Genomic DNA, 22,492 nt, shown 5'->3' with positions numbered 1-22,492 from the left:
GGAGATAAATATAAAATTAATCAAGAACTATTCAAAATTAGACTGTTAAAATACATTTAGATTTTAAACAAATATATCAATATTAGAGAGAGAGATAGGGCAACATAGGTCTTTCTAGGTTAGATTTAATTAGTAGGAAAATATATATGTAAACGCACACACACACACACACACACAACCTGCTTCAGTTTAATGCAATTATTTCAGATTAAGAGATTTAATTCTAATTTTAAAAAATTTGGAGTAAAATCTGGCAGAAGTGCTGGAAAAAGAAAGCAGGTGATTCTCACCTGAGTGTTCTTCCTGGAAGGGAGAGTGATGTTGGAGTAAGAGCTGACGGATGACGTGGTGTTCAAGTCGTCAGTGCTGATGTTATCGAGGGTGTCACTGAGACCACTGCTCACGGAGCTGCTGTCATCCCAGCTAAGGGCAAGACAGACAGCAGCAGTCAGTGCCACAGTGCAGGTCATCCCATTTCTGTGTCACCTTTATCATGTTTTCAGAAGAAAATCCTTTCTTTCTTTCTTATGATGAAAGAGGACTCACTTTCCATTTTTGGAAAATAATATTAATAAGAATTAAATGCAGACCTGAGAATAACCTTATCTAATATTTACAAAGAATCAGTGTCTAGAGCAGGTCCAGGTGCCAGGGGAATATTAATAAAGTGACGGAAACATTGATACAAATATTATTGGTATCAGGAAATAATAACATTACCAATGAATTTTTCCCCCTGAAACAGTAACCAGCATCTAAGAATTTACCCTTTGTCCTAAAAATAAAGAAAACAAAATTGTGCTTTAGTTAGAAACCATAAAGTCACGCTTCATTCTTTATCCTACCTTAGTAACTACTTCCAATCCTTCATCAAATCTCGAATATTGAGATTCATTTTGTCACAGCATCCCTCCTGCCATACCTCACAACTTCTGGCCTGTACAATCTGGCCTTCTTGCCTTCGGTCTTTCTTAATACAACTTCACCAGCTAAAGTTGGGTCTATGATCAGCCCTGGCTGCTGTGGCTCAGTTAGTTAGAAGTCATTCTGCAAAGCAAAAGGTGGCTGGTTCGATTCCCAGTCAGGGCACATGCCTGGATTGTGAGCCAGGTCCCCGGCTGAGGTTGTGCAAGAGACAACTGATTGATATTTCTCTCCCTCTTTTTGTCCCTCCATTCTCCTTTCTCTAAAAATAAATAAATAAAATCCTAAAAAAAAAAAAAATTGGGTCAATGATCAAAAATTCACATTTGGTCACGTCACTCCCCTCCTTAACACTCTTCAAAAAGTTCTCTTTACCAAAGCAGTTAACATTTTAAAATGGAATGTACTGGCCACACAGGGCATATGGGAAATCCATTGAGGTATAAAAAAATCCTGAAATTCTGAACATATTTGGTTTTGATCCACAGAAAAGTAAACAAAATGGCTACATTAATATTAACGTATAAGCTAATGTAAATGTGTCATAGGACACGGAAGTAATGTAGGATTGAGCAGCGTCACCCAAAGGAGAAGGGGGCTCCAGAGTATAAAGGGGGAGACCACAGTTCTCTCATTTACTAATTGGTTCTAGGTCTACTGTGATGTAGCCCTGCTTACCTGTGCTCTATTAAATAGATTAATGCACACTGGATACAAATATTACATAGAGACAAAAGCTAGTCTCATAAAATGGGTAAATGGCTGAAAATATCTCCTGCAAATAATCTACACATTGAAGAGAATACCCATAATAAAAGAAAGATCAAACCACAAAGAACAGTGAGCTGATACTTTTCTTACTCTGCTATGTGTACTTTAGGAGTCACATAAATTCAAAATAATAGTGACTCATTGAGATCACATATAAAACTAACTAGAAATGCAATTATTAGGAATAAAATTTGAAATTTGAATTTATAGCAAATATTGTCAATGTGATCTCTCCCTGGGTGTGTATTAGGTACTGATAGCATAAAGTATCATGATTACCAAAGTCATTTATAAAGCAGATTATTATCAATAATATTTGTATTGTCCATGAGAACAAAGGGGTATTTTGTACCACTGTTGCAAATATATGTAATTTGGGATTGCTCAAATCTTTAGAATACTCTCCCTATATCTAATTTCTATAATTTCCTACTATATGAATCTTACCTTCCCAAGGCAGATTATTAAAAAACTCACATTTCCATCTTGCCTGGCAGATGGACACTGCAAGTAACACAGGGCTTGTCTAGCATATGTACACACAGAGTCAGAAGTGAGAAAAACAGTCTTCTGGAATACACAGTGGCAGAGCCATTCAATTCTCCTCTATCAACAGTGGCAGATATCTGGCCCAGAGTCAGAGGTGCCAGTGGAGGAGGTAGAGATATCCTGTGGCTATTGCTGTTAAGAGCCTGCAAAGACCTTGGATCTCCAACCACATCAAAAATGCAGAGAGCCTTCTAATGCCCTATGATTCCTTAAATTAACCAAAGTACAACACATTCTGCAGTTTGTAAGTAAGAACCTCAATGAACACATTTGTAATTCAATAACTATTATTCCTTTACTATACCCTTTACATTTTTTCATATTTGTATATGTTGCATAATATGTAATGCATACATATAAATTATACAAATAGAAATATGCATATTTTAATGACCACTAGTTTAAAGCAGAGTTTGGGCTCCTTAAACAGATATCAGGGCTCTCCATTCTGTGGCTCTACCCCACCTCCTCAGCATCAGCATTTCACACGCCCTGCCTCACTTTCTGAACTTCGACTCAGAACTGCATTCAGTTCCCATGAGCATGCTGTTATTTCCAACCTCTGCTTTTGCTCAAGTGCCCCTCTGCCTACCCCACTAATCAATATTTACCTTTATGACACATCTCCTAGGAAACCTCTTCTACTCTTTGCTGCCAGGATGGATTAGTTTCCTCTGCACTGCCAAAATACTATGCACATTCTTACAGGACTAAATTTAGCCTATTGTTTAATAAATCGATAAAAACAAGTATAAATGGGCCATTAGCCTGTGATTTTTCTAAGCATTGGGTACGTGTAATTTTTCTTAGAATTTCTACTATTTAGGGCAATGACTAACACCTAAGTGTTGACTGAAAGTCATACATTTTATTGAGATTGAGAAAAGCAATTATGGAGGTAATAGCTCTCACTTCTATAAAGTGAATTTTAAAGGAATACCTAACACAATATATTCTTCATTCAAATAATAAAATTAAACATAAAGATACCATTTCTAATGAGTATTTTTGAAGTAAATATCTCTCTGGCAATGAGAAATATTCCTAATAATAACTTCTATCAGTGTAAATCCTAGCATCAATTACCGTAAAGTTCAATGCAGCAATTCTTTCTGGAATCCTAACAACCACTATGTACTGCTTTAAAACCATTTTAAGTTTCAAGTGGACACAATACCTTTGTGGCAAAAATGATATAAATGACATAAATAAAAGTGTTTACCTGGTATGTTCACTTAAACTTGTTTTTCTGACTTTCCTATCTTGTAAGATTGTGTGGAAAGCGAATGAATCACTTACATGAGCAATTTTTATGAAACCTTACATTTTCCCTTCATCTCAAACTGCTTTACCTCTGAGATCTCAAATTCTACAATCTTACTTTTTGACCACAATCTTTTATACTTTCAGTACTGTAAAACCTACATTTACATTTATAGATACTTTCTATTATCTATTTTTAAGTCTTCTTGTATTTTTTATTCCACTAAACATTTTACCAAGTGATCCAGGATCCAAAGATGCTTAGGGAAAAGAACTGTGAAAATGATAGTTTAATCAATATTATATCCTAGTTCTTGCCAATCTAATGGCCCTGACTTTATATTAATTAAATATATGTTTTCTTCATTCTCCTTTTGGAAAATGACAAGAAATTCAACTAATTATAATGACTAATATAATAATATTATATAGTTATTATATATAAACATTATAATGACTGAATGCATATAGGTTCGAGTCACCTATCCTCAGGTGATTTCTCAGGGCTACTTAGAAATTTTGTTCTAACCAAAAGCAATTTTCTTCAAATTTTAAAGGCACAGTGTTATTTCTCTCTTTTTCCTCTGTATTTCAAGATCTTCCTCCTAATACTTCATTGAAATTGCTTTCACAAAGGTCAATGCCTATCTATGTACTGAATGCTGACTACGTGTTCTACTCCCCTAATATTATCCAATGCTCAGACAAATCTATGAGACAGGCATTACAGAGAAAAACAGGTTCAGGCAGGTTAAATGACATGCCCAAGATCCCATGATGGAGTTGAAATGTAAACCCAGGCATTAGGTCACAAAGCTTGGTAGTACTGTGCTCCCTGCCTCCCATCTTCTTGCCCCTTCTCACTTGAAATCCATCAGCAAAGATCCTTTAGAGGCTCTTTGCAAACTTCACTGGAGTGCTCAAATCTTTCCTTTTTCCTCCTCTTTGGGATTCCTCCGAATTCCTCAAAAACAGAAATGTATTTTTTTTTTTTACTAGTAAAATGATTTTATTATAATTTCTGGAAACCCACTGAACAGGTACAATAAGGACATAGATTATTAAATAATTTTTAATTATTATTCTATTACAGTTGTCTCAATTTTTCCCCCTTTGTCCTTCTCCACCCAACCCCTACCCGCTCCCACAGTCAATCCGCACACAGTTGTCCATGTCCATGGATCATTTATACATGTTCCTTGTCTAGTCCCTTTCCCTTCTTTCCACCATTTTCCCTCTTCCTGCTTCACCTGGTCCCTGTCAGTCTGTTCCATGTTTCCATGTCTGTGGTTCTATTGTGCTCATTAGTTTATTTTGTTCATTAGATTCCTGTATAGGTGAGATCATATGGTATCTGTCTGTCACTGACTGGCTTATTTCACTTAGCATAATATTTTCCAGTTCCATCCGTGCTATCACAAATGGTAGGAGTTCCTTCTTTCTTTCCGCTGCATAGTATTTCATTGTGTAAGCGTATCATAGTTTTTTTGACTCACTCATTTGCTGATGGGCACTTAGGCTGTTTCCAGCACTTGGTTATTGTAAATAGCACTGCTATGAACATAGGGTGCATAAGTTCTTTGGAATCACTGACTCAGGCAAGAGAAATAAAGGAAAAACAAATGGGACAACATCAAACTAAAACGCTTCTGCACAGCTAAAGAAAAAATCATCAAAATGAAAAGGGAACCCACTGTATGGGAGAACATATTTGCCAATGATACCACAGACAAGGGTTTGATCTCCAAAATATATAAAGAACTCAGATGACTTAACACCAAGTAGACAACCCAATTAAAAAAAGGGCAAAGGATCTGAATAGACTCTTCTCCAAGAAGGAAATATGGTCCAAGAAATATGAAAAGATGGTCAACATTACTAGCCATCAGAGAGATGAAAATTAAACATTGAAATGTCCCTTCACACCTGTCAGAATGGTTATCATTAATAAATCAACAAACAACAAATGCTGGTGAGGATGCAGAAAAAAAGAAACCCTAGTGCACTGATGGGAATGCAGACTGGTGCAGCCACACTGTAAAACTTAATCTTAATTCAGTTGAGACATTCTTCCTTGGAAATTCCCTAGTCTTCCACAACTTCAATATCACTTCCATGATCATGCCACTCAAATCCACATCTCTAAGTCAAACTTCTTTCCTGACTACAAGATTGGTATTTCCAGCCCTCTACTGAACAGTTTCTCAAGGATGTCCTGTCAACACCTCAAATTCACTCTCTAAATTATACAAATTCTCTTTAAAAATTCTTTTCCCTCTCAGTTATTTGTATTACTTGTCAATACTTCTGCCATAAAATATTAGTGTTATTACCTTTCTTTTCCTGCTTAGCTCCATTCTTAGTCAAGTTGTCTCTGATCCTTGAAAATCCATCTCAGCTATAGGCAACATAACCAGCCAACCCTTTTACTTTACATCTTGGCTGCCCTTGCTTGTCCCCACTTCCATAAAAGCTATTAGTAAGTATATGGTCTTTTTTATTAAGTGATGAATAAATTATTCAAGTCTTCTTGAAGAACTTGTTATTTATTGTGGAGGATAAAAATTTAAACCAATGGTTATAATATAAAATGGTAAGTGCTGTAATAGAGATGAGTGTTAAATGGATGGCTGGACAGAGCTACCAGAACTTTTTTTAAGAGTTAAAGAATGTCTTCATGATCGGGACATTGTGGAGTGATCAAATAAAGCCTATGCTAATCACTGTATTGTAGCATGTATCTCCTGTTATAACCATTTGTGAGTGTGCTTTCAATCTTATTGGTCATAATCTGAGTTACCTAAAGTCAGGAACTGTGTTTTACTTATTATAGTCCTAGCATAGAACATGGTATCTACTATAGAAAAGATCACTAGTAAATGTTTGTTAAATAAATGAAAGTTTTATTTTTGAAAATGCTGCTTTTATTCAATTAAATTGGATAGTATCCAATAAATGTGGATTTTGATAAAAATTTGTTCCACATATTTCTTTGGTAAGTAATCTTAAAGGAACAATTTTGTTTGATGACAATATTGTTTTCTTAATCTTAAAAGTTCTGGGATTTTGGCTTTTATCTTTGATTTTTCAGATACCGGAATTTTCCCTACCAAAATGCAATTAATCATATTTATTACGGCACTTCTAATTAAGTTGAAAAAGTTTCATGGAACCTAGGTTATAACTGAAAAAAAATATTTAATCACATGATTAGCTCTGAGTAGTAGGTCTCATACCTCATTAATATAGTTTTTCAATCCTTTCATTTTTATTTCATTAAGATGTGCTAAGAATTCTTGACTTTATGCTTTATAAAAGGGTGACTCTTTCTCCTCCAAGTTATAGATCTATCACTCTGCTAAATTTTTCTCAGTAATCTAGGATCTTCAATAAATTACAAATCTTCACACCTTCTCCACACAGCTTGCAATTGCTAACATTGTATTGTTACTCATTTTGAAATACTATAAATAAATCTGTTGGGAGCATTCATATATATTCCATTTATGTGACATTTTAGGAGAGGCAAAACTATAAATACGTAGGACAGATCCATAATTGCTAGTGGTTAGGAGTGTTGAAGATTTGTGGTGGCTATTACATGACTTGATATGTATGTCAAAACTCAAGGTCTATAGAAAAATTTTTAAAAATACTTTATGTAAAGCAAAAATGAAAGTCGATTAACTTATTGGCAAATTATAATTTGGGCATACAGTAGATGACTAACTCTTCTGAGAAGCATAGTAAGAAAGGGCATACCTTTTACTGTTTATATTCCTAATATTCAATCACCCAGTAGGGCCAGAGATCTGTTTTATTTATTTAGCAGAGCTCACCTCTAGACTCACACTTAGAAGCAGATCTGCCTGAAAACAAATGTCTTACATATTCAAGGTCTTTTTTTCATTCTTTCTACTTTTTATGAGGAATCCAGAAATATTAACTAAATAATTGTCAAAATAATTTTGCATATTTAAAACTAATTCCAGAGGAAAATGTTAGTCCTGTTTGTAGGTAATTTTTCAACACCCTGCTATTTTTTGATGTAGTAGCGCTTCATATAACAGCTATTAATCAAACTCTTGATAGTTCATACTGCAAGGTCAACTGTCCTACTTATACAGGTACCTGTAAAACACAGAGATTATCTTTCAATAACTAATTCCTATACTTCAGACATTATTTCTGATTTCAATAAAAAAGAAAACAACTTCATAGTCCTAACCTTTTAACAATACACATTTTTGCTTGCTTGTTTTATTAAAGGTTAAAATAAGAAATAGCCAATAAACAATGCTTGTGTATCTTTTTGAATGCTTTGATTATATATTGTATGGTTATTTAAAAAACATAACTATGGATATTATAATATTTGTCCATATCTGAGTGTTCTTGGGCCAGTGCTATTGGAACACTATGGAACAAGTTCCTCAAGTATGCCAACAGTGGCCAGACAGCATAATGTTCTTGCTCCTGCATGTCTCATGCCCTGATCCTTGGCATCTATACTGAATTCTTTTTTTTTTAAAGTATATTTTATTGATTATATTGTTAAAATAGTTCTAATTTTTTCCCCTTTGCTCCCCTCTGCCTAGCACCCACCTCCCCCAGCAATCCCACTGCCCCCAGGAATCCCACTGCCCCCAGTCCATGCCCATGGGTCATGCGTACAAGTTCTCTGGCTTCACCCTTTCCTATGTTATTCTTTTTTAAAATAATTAATTATTAATTTATTTTTTTATAACAATAAATTCTTAATGCTGACAGTAATCACTTGGTTAGACTCTATGTCACCAACCATGGACAGACTATTGTACACAACTTTAGGTGCCTGGGTGCCGCCCCCACTCATCTCCTCTTGACATCACTTTAATTTATTTGACAGGTCTTGAACCTAATGATTCCCCTACCACACTCTCACTTTAAATTTAAAATCAAAGCTGATATATATCATTGGTTCCATTTTTAAGAACATCAAGAATATAAAATTTTTTAATGTTAAGCACATTCAACATTTTAAGTATATGATTTAAATGCAAATTCTGGAATTGAGTATGCTATTGGAAAACAATGTAGATAATGGTAAATAATGTAACTGCTTGAGACCTGTGGCCAGTCAACAAAGACATAGAATGCTAACGCTAGGCATATGCAGGCACTGTCAGACACTTGGATGAGTGTGGGGATCTCCATTTACTCCAGTGTCTATTACAAAAGGGATATTTGTCAAAGGTATAAGTGAAGTAGCGTGAACAGAAAAATCTAGAGGCTGGAAGAAAAGGGGATAGAAACTCCTAAAATTTCATAGGCATGTCAGTGTCAAAATTCTTCTGACAGACATGCTAAGAAAAATAATGTTCTCTTCTAACCTAAAAATTAGCAAACATAATAATACATAACAAAGCATAAGTTATAAGAATTTTACTAAACATTTCTTAAGGCTAATAATAAATATTTTATAAAAAGAAAAATTAAGTAACCTTAGCTATACATGAGGTCATTTTGTAAAAACTTCTGGATATGCTTCTTATTTCAAAGGGAAGATAACATTTGCATAACAAAATAAAAGTATCACCTAAAAATAAAAAATCCTAACACATTCCAGGATAGCTTTGCTTACCTTACCGTTTCCATTGTTTATAGAAATTTAAACAATAAACATAAGATACCAATATCTTTTAAAATATCATTTAGACACAATGATTTTTATAAAAATAAAAATAATACTATGAACCCACTATTTAGGCTTTAGGCTTTGGTAACAATATGTTAAATCAATGATTTTCTCCTAAAAACTAAATAAGCACAAAACTACCTTGTACCTTTTTTTTTTATCAGCATACACAATATACAACCTATCAAGTTTGAACACTGCAGCAGCCACTTAAGTGTAAATTATGTATAAATTAAGGGTCATTGACAGAAATCAATGTAGTGTATTTCAACAAAAATTTATTCAGCATTACCCTGGAAAAATATTCTATCTTATTTTTAAAAAAGCATTAAGAGAAACTTTTGAATTGGAAGAAACTAAATGTATAAAAACATCGATATGCTAAAAACAATGTTATGCTAAAATATTTCTTTCAACTCACAAAAGACAGATGGTTTTTATTGCAGTTAAACAAAATAATATCTTTTACCTTCAAAGGTGTTTCATCTTGCCACTGCTCATTAACTGTAATCTAGTGGAGTTAGAGTAACTGGTTTAGAATCCAGTTGAAACGCCATTTCCTCTCTGACTCCTTCCATGATTTCCAAGAAGACTAGCTATTCCATGTCTGTGTTTACTACTAGTGTGCTTCCTCATACTGTAGTTTGTGTGCAAAGCTGTTTAGGTCACAGGATTGTGGTTGAGGGTGAGGAGAGCAGCTTCTCTCTCACAGCCTCAGTGCCAACCTGGCACCTGGCCCATGACGAGTACTTAATGTTTGTGGAATAACTCAGTAAATTACAAATCAAGAGATGAACTAAGAGTAAAAGTAATGAGAGGAACCTACATTTGGGTGAATCAAAAACTTTGTGTTGGAGAGGGGAAATTTTAAATAGCCATTAAGTAGACACCTGGAAGGTGAAGAGAAGCAATTTGTTAAAGGGGTGGAGAAGAAAGCAATAAAGGAAGAGGAGAGAGCGAGTGTAAAGAACTGGAAGCAACAAAGGCTGGGAGACTAGTGGATTAGTCAGGAGGCAACAGGAAAGTGTAAATTCTGAGACTGAAAAGGGAAACAAGGCAGCCCTTGAAGGGTGTAACAGACAATGTTAAGAAATTAAAGTTTCTTAGAAGTACACTAGAAACCCATCCAATAGTTTAAAGTAATGAAATGACATAAGCAGATATACGTTCTATAAATGCTACTTTAGTATTATGAATATATTGGAGGTAAGGAAGAGTGGAAATGGGAAATGCGATGAAGAGGCTGTTGCAACGTCCTTCGGTTTTTTATGAGGTTACAAGTAAATAAAACAATGCAGTTTCAAGATATATTTGGAGGTAGAAATGATAGGATTTGCTCTTGGTATGACATAATAAGAAATATATATTTGGTCTCTGCTTTGGGTTCCTGATACAGAGTTCCTAAAACTTTTATAATTTCTTGAGTGATAGGGGTGCTGGGTCTTTGGGTGTGGTTCCTAACACGGAGTTCCTAAATCCCTTGGAATTTCCTGGGTGATAGCAGTGCCTTTTGTTCCAATAAAGCAACTCTTGATTGGCTCCTGGATAGCCCATTAATTTTTTTTAATCTCAATTCATAATTATTTGTACATTTAAGTACTAGAGTGAGTGGATGCATTGCAGATTAAAGTCTTAGTTTGTGACAATGAAGACTAGATCATTTATTGATTTATCCCGCACCTCTACCTTCCGGGAGTGGGGAGGGGCTGAAGACTGAGTTAATAATGTATCATGCCTCCATAAGGGTCTACAAATTATGGTGTTAGGTGAGCTTCCAGGTGGGTGAGCCGTTGGAGTTTCTAGGAGAACAGTGGGCCCGGAGAGGGCTTGGAAGCTCTGTGCTCATTCCCTGTACCTTCTCTTAGGTGCCTCTTCAATGGTCTGTTCACCCGTATCCTTCCTCATATCCTTTATAATAAACCAGGAAACAGAAGTAAATGTTTCCATGAGTTTTGAGAGCTATTCTAGCAAGTTATTCAACCTGTGGAGAGGGTTGTGGAAACCCCCAATTCACAGCTGGTCATCCAGAAATACAGAGAGCCTGGGGGCAATCTTATGGGTTCTGAAGTGTGGGATCTGATGCTGACTCCAGGCATAAAGTGTCAGAGTTGAGTTGTATTGAACTGTAGAGCACATAGTTTGTGCTGCGGGAGAATGGTTGGTGTGTGAAAGATCCCAAACATTTAGTGTCAAGAGTATTCAGTCAGTATAAATAGAAATCAGAAGTTTTTCTTTTAGTTGGAATGTGGTGAATGAGAAAAAAAAAAAACAAAAAACCCACATGTCTTGCCTACTTTCCATTGGCTATAATGGCATGAATGGAATATTGTAAAAGTAATGAATCTATCAGCAGGGCTCAGAACAAAATTTTAATCCCATGATCTGTTTGCAGTTCAATTCCATGTTCTGTTTGCAGTTCATACCATTATTTTCATTTGTCAAGGGAAGCCTATATGAGTTTACTACCTTATAGTTTAAGTGTATAACTCTTCATAAACTGGTAATTCATGAAAAATAAGGTTAAAGTCTTTCCATTTCATTATTTTTAGTGTACATAGGATGTTACATATTATACATGAAATATTTATAGAGACTACTATTAATATCTGGCAGCTTTTGGGTTATAAGAACAATCAATTAGTTCTGTGAACTGACCATTTCATTCCCTTTTATTTCTTTTAGAAAACAAATAATAAAGACTTACAGTTATTCTATTGTGGCATCAGATAGGGTAAGATAAAAAAATAAACAGCTCTTGTTCTTTATAAAAGAAAATACTGGTTAAGTGTGATGAATAATGTTACCTTGAAATTAATTTTGGCAGATTTTTTATGTTTTAATGATATCTGAAGCAGATGAAAAACATCTATTTTTGTTATTATTATATAGACTAAAATCACCAGTGATAAAACAATCTTATTGAAAATTATTTACCTGAAACAATGCGTACCGGTTTGCTAGCTTATTCTAATGTTCATTTTCATGATGCTGTTATATGGTTGCAATATGCACAAGTTTATTTAAAACTTTTCTATTAGTGGTAAGCTGAGAATATAACATATGACACATGAAAATTATCTCAAAGATTCATTAAGGTCTTTTGGTGTCCTTTATACCTTATATTAATTTAAAAATTAATATGTGCTCATTGTTGAAAAGTGGGCAGTCCAGGAACATATAAAAGAAGCAAAGCAAATCATCAATAATCCCAATAGAAGTTGCCACTATTGGTGATTTCTGTGCAGTCATTTTCTGGACGTATTTTATATACATATGCAAATTTACTTGGTTGAGATATTGCTGATTAAAATATTTGACTATTGTTCATTCTTTATATTACATTATAATGCTTAATTTTCCTTAAAATTTCTTTGACATGCCCTGACTGATGTTAGTTGGGCACTGTACCACAAAGCTCAAGGTCACTGGTTCGATTCCTGGTCAGGGCACATGCCTGGGTTGTAGAGTGTGTCCCCGGGTTGCAGCAAAATGAGAGGCTACCGATTGATCTTTCTCTCTCACATCAATGTGTCTCTTCCTCTATTTCTCCCTCCCTTCATCACCCTCTAAAAATAAATAAAGTATTTTAAAATTTTTTTGACATAATTATATCATATGAACTGTTATATATTTAACCATTTCTTCTTTAGGAGATATAAAATATTTTTTATTTTCTTACTATTGTAAATCATACTACAATGAATACATTTGAATGTAAATATTTAGGTTACATTTATGCTTATTTTCTTAGGATTAATTCCTAGAAAGAGAATAGTGATTCACAGGATATAAACATTGGAAAGGCTGCAGACGCTACATAACAATTAAGAAACACATCATTTTATACTCTTTCCAGCCATGTGAGAGAGCCTATCATACAAAACCCTGGATGCTTTCAGGTAATATGTTTTCCTTCAGCAAATAAAAGAATTTGCAATGTAACATAGTTACTTATTGTAATTTTATTTTACATTTATCAAATTGTGAGGTTAAATTTGCTGTATAGTAGTTATTTTTATATTTATATAAATTGTCTCTGGCCTTTGCATATTTTACATCTGTGTTTAAATAACTTATCTGTGTTATATACATATTAAAATCGTTTCAAATATTTTCTCTATTTCTTGATTCTTATTTTTTATTCATGGTATTTTTATGTATAGGGTTCAAAAATGTTTTAACCAAATTCTATCAATCTTTAATCTTTTCTTCTGCCAGGAAATTTTGATATATAATTTGATTTATCTTTATTTTCCTTCTTTTATATTTCATTGTTATAGTAAACATTTTTTCAAACAGCTAGTGAATTTCTTAGAGACCATTTATTTATAATGATTCTTTTTTATTTATTACTATGGTTCACTTATTAAGTCTTAATATATGATATATACCAGTACTGGTATTAGTATCTTTATAATGATTAGTATTAGTGTCTTTAAATGATTATCAAATTTGTTCCATTGACCTGCTTGTTAATATTTACAGAAATATCATGCTGTTCTAAACATTATAGCAATGTTTGGAGGGCTTTTTAAAAGGAAGACTACAACTTAAAATATATATTTAAATAAGAATTCAAACCTTCCAAAAATCTTCTTGAAATTATAGACATTAGCTATTACTCTAAAAAACTATTACTGTGCATAGTTCTATTCACTAATTAGTGCATGAAATATTTATTGAATGATATCATTATGGTAGATGCTGATAATGTAGAAATCAGTAAGATATAGAGACAACTTTTACTTTAATGTAAAAAATGTAGAATTCTTCTGAGAATTCACCAAGTATTTTTGATATCTGAATATTTAGTTATATCATTTTTCTTATAAAAAGCAATCACAAGTATTCAGTCTAAACTTATCTGCCCTCTCAAAAACCCACCTTTATCACTTGAAATATTTTTGACATTAGCTATTTCTTTCAGAAGAATAAAAGTACCCAAATTACTATGATTTCAAGGTTGAGTGAAATAAGAAACATAATGTAGAAATGAAAGCATAAATAAAGCTCAACACTTAGATCGACTTAACTGCAAACAATGTTGAAAACAGAAATCCATTCTTTGTTATCTTGCTTGAAATAGCACACATTAAAGTAACAAGAATTCAATAAAATATTTTTATTTTTACGAGAAAGATATTATTAACAATGAAGAACTATTTCGCTCAGGGATATATAAAATATCTTATGTAAAAACACTCTGGATTCTTCCCTTTTAAAACATTTGGAACATTGCCTTGGTAAAGAACGTTTCTTAAAAAAGCCACCTTGGCAAGGGGCTGTCTCTAGAAGGCGTGAGAGAAAGTGCAGAATCAGGAAGTTCACACCCCAGCACTGCAGAACAACAGAGGGCAGCAATAACAATGAAAACTTGCAGTGGGTCCTGTCCCGCAGACTTTCAAAATGACCTTTTATAGTTCCTATGGCAAACAGGCAGCTTCTGTCTCCTTGTACTGGATGTATGGATATAGAAGAGAAGGAAAAAAATGCAATGACTCTTGCATTGTCTTAGCGGGGAAAGGATTAAACCGAAAAGCAAGGATAAGGTGAGGACACGGCCCTGGCCATGTCTTAGGTTCCTGAGATTCCTCAAGCAGGCTTGTTGCTGCTTCGCCTAAATTAGCTCCAGGTCTGAAACGGTGCCAGCTGTTCGCAGGCTACTGTCTTGCTTCCCACACCCGGTCTCTGTTTCTGAGCCTTGCTTAGCACCTTGTACTTGGTTTCTGTTTCCTTCTAGATGAAGAATTCAGCCCATAGATTTTTGTTGTTAATGCTGGACAATGATACCTAACCTGATTTATCTTGTGTCTCACCCAGTGGCAAGGGAGGACTCAGAAAAGGTGACACTTAAAAATGAGCTAGTGGCTGGAAAACAGGCAAAGTACAGAGTCAGGGCCAAACAGAAGCAAGCACGAGAGGGGTCACTGAGTCCAAGCACTGTCCGGAATCAGGGGTTTCACAGAAGTTTAAAAGTCTTAGGACATAAACAGGAGAAAAGATATGATATCAAAAAAAAAAAAAAAAAAAAGACTGTGATGAATAGGGAAGTCTTTCATCCCAAACAGAGACCATTTATATCACTATAGCAGAAATTGATTTCTTAGGATTTGGTGAAGGCAAAACGAAGGGCCTGACAAAAAGAATGATGTAAAGACGTGGAGAAAAACAGCTCCTTTCTAGATAGTTTGGGATGCAGATTCTGATGTTACTACTTTTTCCTGTCAAGAGCAGAGAGCCAGGGTTTATTCTATAAGCTCAAAGGAAGTCAGATAATTGGTTGGGGCATATCCTATAAGGTGGTGATTCACGGGATTCATATTGAGACTCATAGCTCTTTTCCAAATAGTGAATTTAATACCACCCTGTCTTGCCTTTGAGATTAAGATATATGGAATACTCTTCTTGGGCTTATTTATATGAGTTAACATGTTAGAATCAGAAAATGAATTTTATAAGTACGGCTTATACCAAATCTACTCCATCTCCTGTATTCCATATGGCATACTTCCAGCGCTGTCAAAAGCCTATGCAGGAATGCTTTCACATAGTACCATGGGAGTATGGCTTTGAATATGAAGTGTGGTCTGGATTTCAGCTACACAGTCTCTTAGCTGTGTGTACTTGAATAGTATACAACCTGTACAATCATGTGTGCCCATCCTGAGTACTATCATGAAAACAACTGCCTAAGACAAAAACCTAGATTTCTCCACCTTGTGTAACCTCAATCTATATCCAGTTGGTCACCAAGCTCCATATGATATATATTCCCTCCATTTGCATCTCTTCATCCTTATTGCCAATGTCTTAACTAATGACCTCCAAATTTCCCAATAGACTATCACTTTCTCCTAAATGATATCTCTGTCTCTGGTCTGGGTTTCCAATGCATCCTTCAAAGAGACAGAATAAATGATCAAAAACTTAGTATGGTGCAAGACTAAAACTCAGGCTAGTTTCCCATTGCTTCTCTACATATAGGCATGCTGAGCTACTCTGCACTTCCTTAAGTGCCCTCTCCATTTCATGAATTCATACATTCTTTAATGTGTTTTTCTTTACATTCTTCCCAGGTCACATTTCCTGTTACATCATCTCCTCAAAATCCTTCTCAGAGACCCGATGCCTTTAAATAACCTTTCTATCTATTCTATGAGTAACCAATTCAAATATTGGCAATCTTCATGATAGCACTTCTCTCACCAAATCAATATTGCTTGTTTTATTTATTGATGTTTTTCATTAAAATGTAATGTGCTTGAAATTAATTATGGAGAGATATCTAATTACATGTATAATAAATTTTGGGAACATACAAAATTTGGAAATATGTAGCATAGGCAACATTAACAAGAGGTTTATACAGATTAGAGGACTTCATTTTCATAAAGCTAAAATTCAAACCCCCCTGCTTTCAGTGATTTGGTAATTTTTTTCTTCATCAAATGTTAACACATAAAAAAACTGGATTGAGTCAAGCAAATTCAAATAAGGCAAAAAAAGTACAGACTTTGGCATTTTTAAGCCAAAGTCTCTTCCCTGACCTTCCTTTCTTTGTTAATAATCACTCCCTGGGTGATCTCGTTCAGTCTCATTACAAGATATTACAGTTTCTTCAGTGCAGCCCTATATGAAGTAGCTGGGTTTTGTTGAGAGGCCAAAATATTTGAAAAAAACAACCGTATCTCTAATACTAGAATTGTTACTTGTCTCCCTCTACAAAAGAAAAGTGGAAAATAAGACTAAAACAATACAAATATAACTCTCCCATCTGTGCTCTTTAAGTAGTAAAATGAACACCAAGACTGTGTCAATTGTGTTTAAGAACACATTCACTCATATTCTTTCTCTCTCCCTTTCTCTCTCTCCTTATTCTTCCTTCAAGATTTGAGTTTGAATTGATTGAGGAAGTTTGTAGGTGTTTATAGAATTGGGAAGGGAGGAAAGAAGGGGAAGGGTCTAGTCAAGGAACTAATGTAAATGACCCGTGGACACGGACAAGAGGGGTGGGGATTGACTGTGGGAGAGGGGTGAGGTGGGTGGGAAAGGGGAGAACAATGGGAGGAAGATGGGACAACTATAATAGAACAACAATAAAATATGGAGAAAAAAAAAGAATTGAGACGGCTTCTTATGGAGCCTATGTACCTTGCACGGCTCCCTGAAACAAGGTCTCATACTCTGTGCTGTCGTACTGGCAAAGTAAATGTATGTATGAAACACATCAGTTATGTTATCAGTCATATCAAGAAATACTTTTAATATCTGAAGTGTAAATCACTATAACTAGGTGTTACATGCTTCTGATTCATAATTGAGTGATTAAAAACACCTGTAGTTTTTCTTCAATCTTCATCATACTCTTGAGGGTTTTTTAAATAATTAAATGTGGTACACATTTATAATTTTATATCCACAAAATGTTATAATTATGGCCTTAAAAAATTAAATGTTTTTGGATATTCTTTAACAAAGTTAATGTCATCTTCACAGTTTAAATATGCAATTTTCAATCATCTCAGTAATTGTCTGTACTTTACCAATTGCAATATTTTTTTGGTTTCTGGTTTTGAGAATTTATTTTCTTCTCATTAAAATGCTATACCATTATAGCCATTGAATCATTTTAATTAAAAATAAACAGCCCATTACTTAATAATATGAATATATCATTAAGCCCCCAACACTTGAAATTGGTATTTTCTAGATTGCTTTTTGGGATAAAGGACAACAGACTTCAAAGCTGCATGTTAGATGGAAATTCCCACCTGGCTCAAGACTTCACAAACAACGATCTCCAGTGACTTTAGAAATTCTTAAGTGAAGGGACATAGCATGAACATCTAAAACATGTAATTCTCCAATGTACTCAGAATTGGTACTTAAGAATTTCTCCTTAAGAAATAAAATAGGAATAAAATAAAATAATAATTATTTTTAAGACTCATCTCAATAAACAACAATCTTTTGAATATGCTCTGGAATTAATACACCTCCTAATTAAAAGTAAAGATGGTCTTGGGTTGGAAATAATATTTTCTTGGAAAAAGGAAAGAAGCTTGTTTATTTTTTTTCCTTAATGCTCTGTTTGTTTTGTTTTGGTTAATCCCTAGAGTCCCTTTGTTCTGCCAAACTAAACAGAGTATTTATGTTCTCTCGTCTCTATAGCTTTCCACTGCTCTGCAGATCTTTACCAAAGTCCTGTGTGCTTTATTTCCAAACATAATGTTTAGATTTGAGTATTACTCCCATCACGACTTCATATACTGTGAGATACAAGGGTACTCCAGCTTTCCTAATCAGAGTGGAGCATGCGCCCTCTGTCCTTCATAGTCTGATTTACTGAGCACTCCTATACTCCAGGCTCTGCACTAAAGGCTGATGCTAACAGGGTAAATAAAAGTCAGACTCTGTCCTCAATAAGAATATAAAATGCAGGAAAAGATAGAGTGGTAAACATTGGTAACTGAGAACTTGAATTTTAGCTAATTTTTAGTCAAATAACAGAAAAAAATAGGAATGCATATATAAAACCTATGCCTGAATTTGCTTGTTCCCACCAAATGCAGTCACAGATTTAGCCACAGAAACTTTAAAATGTTACTCAATAAACCATATTCATTATTTAATGTTAAATACTTTCTTTTTTCATTTAGTCATTCATCCCCCAAGGATTTGCCAGGTGTTTACTCAGCCTATGAAGATGAACAGAACAAAATCCAGTCACATAAGAAGCGATTAAATGAAAACTATTGCAAGAAGCAGACATGACTTGATAAGTTTCTCTGGGGAATTTGACCAACCAACCAGCTAATATAAGGGTGGGCACAAGTAGGTTAAATTACCAATCATCATTACCTAAAAGATAAATCATAAGTAAGGACATAAATAATAGTAACAACAACAAGGAAATAATACAAATAACTATCACAATAATTAACAAATAAAAATAATACTACAAGAATAAACTGTTTTGTGTATTCTCAATTGTAAACCTACTTCTGCCCATCCCTTTACTAAATCAATATACAAAAGGCAAATACATACCTTACTCTGTGCTACGTAACAGGGAGAAACAAAAATGTCTGCATCTCCTTAGAATAAAATAGCCTTAGAATTTGGTTTATGGCCCAAGTGAATATGGATGAAACAGTTCAGAAAATAATGTATACTTTCAAAGGGTGACATAAGTTTTTTCTGGCATTAGAAAAATATTACCATATCAAGTGTATGCACGTGTTTAAAGATGTATTTATTTTATATACTATAGTGTTCCTTTAACAGAAGCCAACTATCTCATATGGAGCTGATTCTTTGCCTCTGAGACTCCCAATGTGCAACGTTACTTAAAATAGCCCTGAACTCAAATGTGAACTTGCTACAAATTCAAGAAATTCTACAAATATCTAGGTTGTAAGGATCTGTGTCCTGGTTTATCTTGTGTGTTATTCTATCCTCAGTGCTTTGTACACAGCAGGTTTGGATATTTGCCTGAAGAATGATAAATTAATGCCTCAGGCTGAAAAATATTAGGAAAATTAAATCACCATTTTCTTTCTTACCATTATGACTACTCTTTAACTTAGAATAAGTGCTATTTTGAGAATAGACTGATCATAATAGTGATTCTTTACATTATATCTAAGTTTAGAAATGAAAACTGAAAAAAGGAAGAAAAGGAGAAACTGAATAAGAAATGTAGCCCATCCACAGACACACTGCTTGCCTGATTACCACATTGTTCTTATTTTAAGTTTGTTTTAAGAGTTTGGTAAGTTGAACCTGCTGAGTAACTGGGACTCATCACAGGAGCAGGCCTGAATGACCAATTTTCAACATTGTAAATATTGTCAATATTAATTTTTAAATATGCATTTCTGTAAGAAAGGGCCAATAATGCACCTCCAAAGAACCCATCATAACCCTTTTCTGAAGCCAAATTTAAGTACACAAAACTAAGGTTATTAAATGTATATCTTCAAATGAGCTTTCAAATGGCAGAACATCAGTAATAATCAGTATCTGCTATTTCCATGTTTGTTAGCCTTTCATGCATATATCTTAAAATTAGTCTCCTTAATTAGCTAGGTTAGTAAATCAGTTGTGTTTCAAAATGGAAATTACACCTTTTACAATTATATTATATTATTTTCCATTATAATAGTTACTTGAGTAAAAAACTGAATTAATCTCTCTCTGGATATGTTCACACACAGAAAGACACACACACACACAGAGTGCAGAAATAGCTCTGACACTTTGCAAGATACCATTCATCTTTCACTTTTATTGTTAGAGTTTGGAAGTAAAAGCAGGAATCCTGTGAAAAGACTTATGGAATTTTCACATCTTTTTAACTTTTATCTCTGAAACCAGTGAATTTTAGAACTATGAAAGCAACTACTCTATGATCTTTTTTTGTCATTGTAAAGACAGGTCATAAAGGTAGTTGTATGATGTGTCAACCATAGCAGTTTATTTTTTTAGAGAAAAATTTAAAATATACTTGGTGGTAATTTTAAGAAGAAGCTACAAAAGAAGTACCCAAGGTTACTCTGTAATACTGACATCAAAGCTCTATTTAATGTCAATGGTACTATGATCATGGATAAAATATTTCAAGAAGCTCACTCATCATATACTTTATATTTATCTAGCAGTTTGGACTCACTTAGGGCACAGTTGCTATGGTGAGAACTCGCAGGCATCCTCAGGCAATGTGGTTAATGTTAAATATAGACAAGCTTAAATTAGAATCTTGGATAAATTTCTTAATATCCTTGACTTTTCTATTGCTTAGTATTATATCTCCACATTCATTTACACTACTGGAACCCAGAAGTTTAGTTATAGGAATACTTGCAATGAAATTCAACTTTCAAAGTGTTTTTTTTTTTTTTTTGGAGGAACCTGTCTACAAAGTACAACAGCCATTGTTTAGTGGAGATACAACTGGAGGAGAAATTGAGATAACTATTCCCATCTTGTAAAAAGGTAATAAAAGGGAATGTATAAAATAAGTAAACAAAAATGGCAGAAGTCAATCAGTCCAGAGTACAAGAGAGAGAGCTTAAACCAGAGTTTAAGAAATGGGTCATTTTGAACAGAAGTGAGAGAAAAAAGGCAGAAAAGGACTGAAGATCCTAGCCCAAATGGAAATCAAGGCATAAGCTGAAGAATGGAAGATGAGGTTGAATAGACACACTGAAGCATTTGGGATCTGAAATTACATTTTGTTAGATCAGTTAAATGTAGTGGCTGAAGAAGTACTTTCAAGTGGAGACCTGTATACTGGTGATCACAGGTATCACACTTCCTATGGTGAGGAGGGATAAGGAAAGCAACTTCTCATAAAATACCTAGCATCTTATCATAACTTCAGAGTCCTAATTTCTACTCTTGAGCCTGTCACTAACTTGTACATTCAAATTGCATAAAAATTTCAAAAATTATTCATAATACTAAATCTAAAATCATCCAAGGAAATACAATAAAATAACTGAAATAAAGTTTATTTCATCTTAAAAATAAGGAATAAAAGCTAGAGAAAGGAAACCTTTGAAGAGCTAAACACGGTATATCTTTCAAAAGGCTAAGTATTCCAGAGATTGCTAGACTTTTTTGGGACGATTCAGAAACAACAGTGCGCCTGGTTAACCAAGGTAAAATATTTTGGTTCTTTTAGTATATTAAAATGGAATTTGTTTAATATGGTGACATGTTCATCTGAAAGTTTTAATAATAACCATGGCTTAGTACTTGCTTTCTCATGTGTTCACATCTGTCAGATTTATCTCTACTTCAATTAAAACCTGAGAAGGAAAAAACTTTGACCTTGTAAATGGGTTGAATTCTATGAAGGTTTTTTTTTTTTTTGGCAGGGGGTGCGTTGTGGTGGAGTGGTGACTGGAGTAGAATGATAAGCTGGTTGACCAAATTACAAATATAAAATACCTGACCTGCCATATTTTCAAAGAGTGCAATGTGCCAACATACCTATTGTGCTGATTTCAAAATGTATAGAGTCCATTCATGGTCCCAAATGCTAAGAGATCAATGAGCAGATACTAATAAAGAATTGCGCGGTTTCTTAGGAAAGGTCAAAAGCTGAAACTACTAATCTCAATTCCAATAAGAGAAGGGGTTTGGAGGCTACAATGTGCATAGATGTTTCCTTGGACCGCACCTTTGCTTGTGCGGCATGTCTGGCTATGGTCCCATGTGTGGTGATGTGATCCAGCTCAGGCTCTCAGATGCTGGGTGAGCTGCCCCATCTTTGATTTCTCTGGGGTCCACTCTAAAATC

General features: G+C 34.2%; 1 protein-coding gene across 4 annotated transcripts in view; it reads right to left on the bottom strand.

Moving 5' to 3' along the window:
* The window catches only part of NAV3 (neuron navigator 3), a 347,319-nt gene that overhangs the window by 88,016 nt on the left and 236,811 nt on the right, over window positions 1-22,492 (bottom strand). For all 4 annotated transcript variants that reach the window (XM_090273649.1, XM_090273652.1, XM_090273650.1 and 1 more), the window contains one exon: window positions 291-423. In XM_090273649.1, coding sequence (XP_090129775.1) covers window positions 291-423 — 133 coding nt within the window. The remainder of the gene's footprint in view (window positions 1-290; window positions 424-22,492) is intronic.

This window comes from Furipterus horrens, unplaced genomic scaffold (assembly GCF_987537825.1).
Source record: "Furipterus horrens unplaced genomic scaffold, mFurHor1.1.pri manual_scaffold_4, whole genome shotgun sequence".
Taxonomy (NCBI): domain Eukaryota; kingdom Metazoa; phylum Chordata; class Mammalia; order Chiroptera; family Furipteridae; genus Furipterus; species Furipterus horrens.
This window is presented reverse-complemented; position numbering and strand designations above follow the sequence as displayed.